This window comes from Gobio gobio (genome assembly GCF_949357685.1).
Source record: "Gobio gobio genome assembly, chromosome: 9".
Classification (NCBI taxonomy): domain Eukaryota; kingdom Metazoa; phylum Chordata; class Actinopteri; order Cypriniformes; family Gobionidae; genus Gobio; species Gobio gobio.
The window spans coordinates 17,317,190-17,321,839 of record NC_137115.1 but is presented as its reverse complement, the minus strand read 5'-3'; the positions used below and the strand labels follow the sequence as shown (position 1 = coordinate 17,321,839).

At 39.5% G+C, this 4,650-nt stretch overlaps 1 protein-coding gene across 1 annotated transcript in view; it reads right to left on the bottom strand.

Moving 5' to 3' along the window:
- syt9a (synaptotagmin IXa) overlaps positions 1–4,371 on the bottom strand; it is a gene marked incomplete at both ends in the record, with an annotated part of 77,408 nt that extends 73,037 nt beyond the window's left edge. Inside the window, one exon of the mRNA XM_079824801.1 lies at positions 4,224–4,371. Within this exon, the coding sequence (XP_079680927.1) occupies positions 4,224–4,371 (148 nt within the window). The remainder of the gene's footprint in view (positions 1–4,223) is intronic.
- Positions 4,372–4,650: the final 279 nt, after the last annotated feature.

Sequence of the window (4,650 nt, the reverse complement as noted above, 5' to 3'; positions counted from 1 at the left end):
GAGTGTATATATACACACGTTATACGTTTACATTTTTGGAGTTCCCTTCAGAGAAAACCTATATTCAAAAACACAAAATAGTTCAGAGACATTTTCACACTCATGTGTGATGCCACTCACCCAATATAAAATGACATGTCTCAGCTGTAGCGTTTTATTACAGCATTACAGTGGGAATTGGGGTATGGTGCAGGCTATTGGCTCTCAATGAACGGATAATACCAACCATGACAATGCAGCCACAGGAGCTCAGTGTTTGAGAAAGAGCGTGAGAGATGCCAATATAGCTTCTATGAATCTTGAGCTGGAGTGCATACGTGTGATGGGGGAGGTGAATAGGGTTACATTTTGGCTTTCATATTAGCTTGATGACTGTTAGATCTGATCTAATTTATCCTGTGCATTTAAAACAACCTGATCTCACAGAATTCCCTGAAATGAACACGGGCTCCTTAACTCGAAATCCGTGGCAGTGTCACGGAATCGCAGAAAATTCCGTGATGGGTCCACGGAAGTGATGCCTATGTAAGTCAATGACAGTATACAGACACGTTGGGCATGGTTATCATCATGAAACTATGACTTTTGCCATTATGACATGGAGTGTGATTCTCGATTTAATCAGCCAGCATAATTTTATTTACAATTATTTTCATTTTTTTACAGTATTCAGACACGTTTTGAACACGTAACCCAATCCCTTCCCTAAACCTACCCATTTGTGTATTATAAAAAACAGGATATAACAGGCAGATACGAATGCAGGCACAATTTATTAAAAAAGTACAAATATTCCAAGTGTTCCGAGGCCAAACGATTAATTTGTGTGAAGAAAATCTCCAAAAGCGATCAGCAGCGTCGAGTCCATCCGCCAAAGATCAAAAATACATTTCAAATTTTACCTCCAGAAGAAACGTTACGTCAGCTTTGACAGCATTGGCTGTCGTATGTCTCGTGACCAATTGCGTCATTAAGTCGGTTTTGATTGTAAAATGCCATTGACTCTCGTGTGTCTCGTGACAGATCGCGTCATGCTAAAGAGTTGTGTGTATTATTTGAATGAGATATGAATGAGTGCGTTCACGGAGCGGCGGGATCATCATTTTAGCGATTAAAACATTAAGATCAACTCTGTTCTTTACATGAAGACATCGTGTGACTTCAGAAGACTCGGAATGCAACATGAGTTAATACTTTTTACTGTTTTGGTCAGTTTTTGCAAAAAAATACATGTGACTGTACTTGTATTTGCCTGTTATGTGTTTTATATTGTTGAGAGTGGGTAGGTTTAGGGTAGGAGTGGAGTTAGTTGCTCCAAAATATAAAAGTAGCCTATAAATATTCATAAAATCATGTCTACTTTTTTAATGTAATTGACTTGCATAGGAATCACTTCTGTGGACCCATCACAGAATTTTCGGCGATTCCGTGAAACTGACACGGATTTTGAGTTAAGGGACCCGTGTTCATTTCACGGAAATCTGTGAGATCAGGTTGATTTAAAACGTATTTCAAAAATGACATGGCCTATACCAAAAGCTTTGCCCTTATACAGAGTATTATAATACGGCACATATATGTCTGGCAAATAAATAATCCAACAAATGTTTGATGTTTAGGAACTATGACTGCATCAGACATCAAAATGAATCATTGTAAAAGCAATTGAGGTAGATTTAACACTGGTTACCAGATCCCCAAAAGACTCCTGCCCTTTTGCTCAACTGGTGCTGTAGCTTTTGAATCCAAGCAGTCAGATTCCAATTCTGCACTTTTTAAAGTTGGCCTGAGCTATTGGAATAGGTTGTGCGCAGTGTCTCTATCTAAGCTCATCTACACAGTACATTATGTGAAGTAACAGATGCCATATTTGATTCAAATGCAACAATGCTCAACCTGAACAATGTGGCTTCAACAATACTATAGTATCTAAAGAATAATAATATTTATAAAAATTTAAATATGATGACGAAAGGTGATAAATGTGTGATGGGTCAGGCTATCCCAAGGGACATGGCATTAAAGGGTTAGTTCACCCAAATGAATGAAAATGAAAATTAAATAAAAGTGAAAATTCTGTCATTAATTACTTACCCTCATGTCGTTCGGCACCCGTAAAGCCCCGGGTATACTTCACTTACTGCGCCCAGACGCGTCACGCGCGCAGCCCTGTCCGCACGTCTTTCAAAGTATACTACACAACGGATGATCGCGTTCGACAAATGTGCGATACATGTTTTTTCTATGCCCTACCAGACATCGGGGGGCAACACTGAGTCCTGTCATCAACGGGACATTCGCTGGACATGATCAGAGAAGAACTGTAGTGCATCCACCATTGCAACATAGTTTGGAAGAAACACTGAAGAATCAAATTCTCTCTTTTTTTCCAAGTGTGTTGTTTTTAAACCGGTCTTTGCACGCACTTCTTCGATGGCTGAACACTGTGCTCAATACTGTGCGTATTGCCACCTAGTGGACTCTTCTGTACTGCTGGCGCATGCGCTGTTGCACGCGGACCGTCTGCGCGGTCTCGAAATTTGGGCTGCGTGCGGACGGGGTGTACGGCCGGCCGCGATCCCTTCGAATGACAAAAATGACGTCATGCGGACGGTGCTGGAACGCGGACGGCCGAAGTATACCCGGGCCTTAAGACCTTCGTTCATCTTCGGAACACAAATTAAGATATTTTAGTTGAAATCCGATGGCTCAGAAAGGCCTCCATTGGCACAATGCACTGTACACTCTCAAGACCCATAAAAGGTACTAAAGACGTAGTTACAAAGTTCATCTCACTACAGTGGTTCTACAATAACTTTATGAAGTGACCAGAATAGTTTTTGTGTGCAAAAAAAACCTAAATAACGACTTATATAGTTATTACCGATTTCAAAACACAGCATCATGAAGCTTCGAAGCGTTATGAATCAGTGAGTCGATTCAGCGGTTTGGATCGCCAAAGTCACGCATTTCAGCAGATTGACACGCGATCCGAATCATGATTCGACTCGCTGATTCATAACGCTTCAAAGCTTCATGATGCCGTGTTTTGAAATTGGTTATCACTATATAAGTCGTTATTTAGGTTTGTTGCATACAAAAACTATTCTCGTCGCTTTATAAAGTTATTGTAGAACCACTGAAGTGAGATGGACTTTGTAACGACGTCTTTAGTACCTTTTATGGGTATTGAGAGTGTACAGTGCATTGTGCCAAAGGAGGCCTTTCTGAGCCATCGGATTTCAACTAAAATATCTTCATTTGTGTTCCGAAGATGACGAAGGTCTTACGGGTGTCGAACGACATGAGGGTAAGTAATTAATGACAGAATTTTCATTTTTGGGTGAACTAACCCTTTAAGAGAATGGGTTTTAATAAGGACAGGATTGGTGTGAAGCTGTGAAAAGTTAATTGTGTCACCACCTCATTTCCAATAATCTTTCACTACTACTATTGCTCAATTTCGGTTTTGGCATGTTTACTCATTTAGAATTATTAGTATTATTATTATTAGCCTAATATTATTATTTAGTTAAAAAGGTTTATATTAAAGGGACAACCCTTGAGGACACTGGAGAAAGCTGAGGTAAGTGTCTCAATTAAGGATTCAATTGTGATAGTTCATGGATCAAACCTACAACCTTTTGGCATCCTAGTGATCCATCCATGTCATACAGAACAGCATTTTCACAGAGTAATGATGACATATAGCCTACTGGTAAAAAATCTGGAATTGCTATAACACTGAATTCATAAAAGATCAGGTATGAATGAAAGTCCTGCATATATAAACCGTTTATGCATGTATGTGTGCATTATATATATATATATATATATATATATATATATATATATATATATATACACACACAGTGTATATATGATAGGAGTATTTGATTATTGTTACTATAAATCGTTCCAAATTATGAAAAATTGCATTAGCATTTCTTTAGAATTTCTGACAAAAAGTATTTGAGTCTATACACCAAATTCAACCGACACCGACACATAAGATATCACAGTGAATGTGGTCGACAGTCCTCCAGCGCGATCACACCTGGATTTGAAATGGAATAAATTTTGAGCAACAAGTCAATACTAAATCAAATGAAAAAGGAAAAATAACCTGGATATGAAGTTGAGATGTTAGTGTATTAACGTTGTTCGAGCAGCTGGAGGGGAAAAAAGCGCATGGAACCGTTTTGTACAGAAGTATTGCCTACCTGAGTCCGAATACCTCGGCCTGGCAAGGTCTCGGAAATAATAAATGAAATCCAAACAGTTTTCGTTCTGAACCTCCCCCTTAGAACAAAGATCCGATAAGAGTTCTAGTGCTTTTTGACAAATCTCGTCCTCTCTGTCGACAGGCATTTCCCACCAGCATCCTTCTGGATTGTGGAGCTTAAAGCGCAATCCCCTCACAGAGAAACATTATCTCACGGACAGCATCCCACTCTCGCGGACAAACCAAGCTCTTTTTAACGTGGAAATGTTTCTGAATCCTTTTTTATTCTTCCCTTTAAGAATTAACTCGACACGGTGAAGTTCTTTCGTGATGTGAAGCCCAGTCGCGACGCGAGTGGAGTCAGAAAACAAAAGCCACCGGTTGAATCTTCTCACACACACGCGCGAACTGAAGTGTGAAGATCA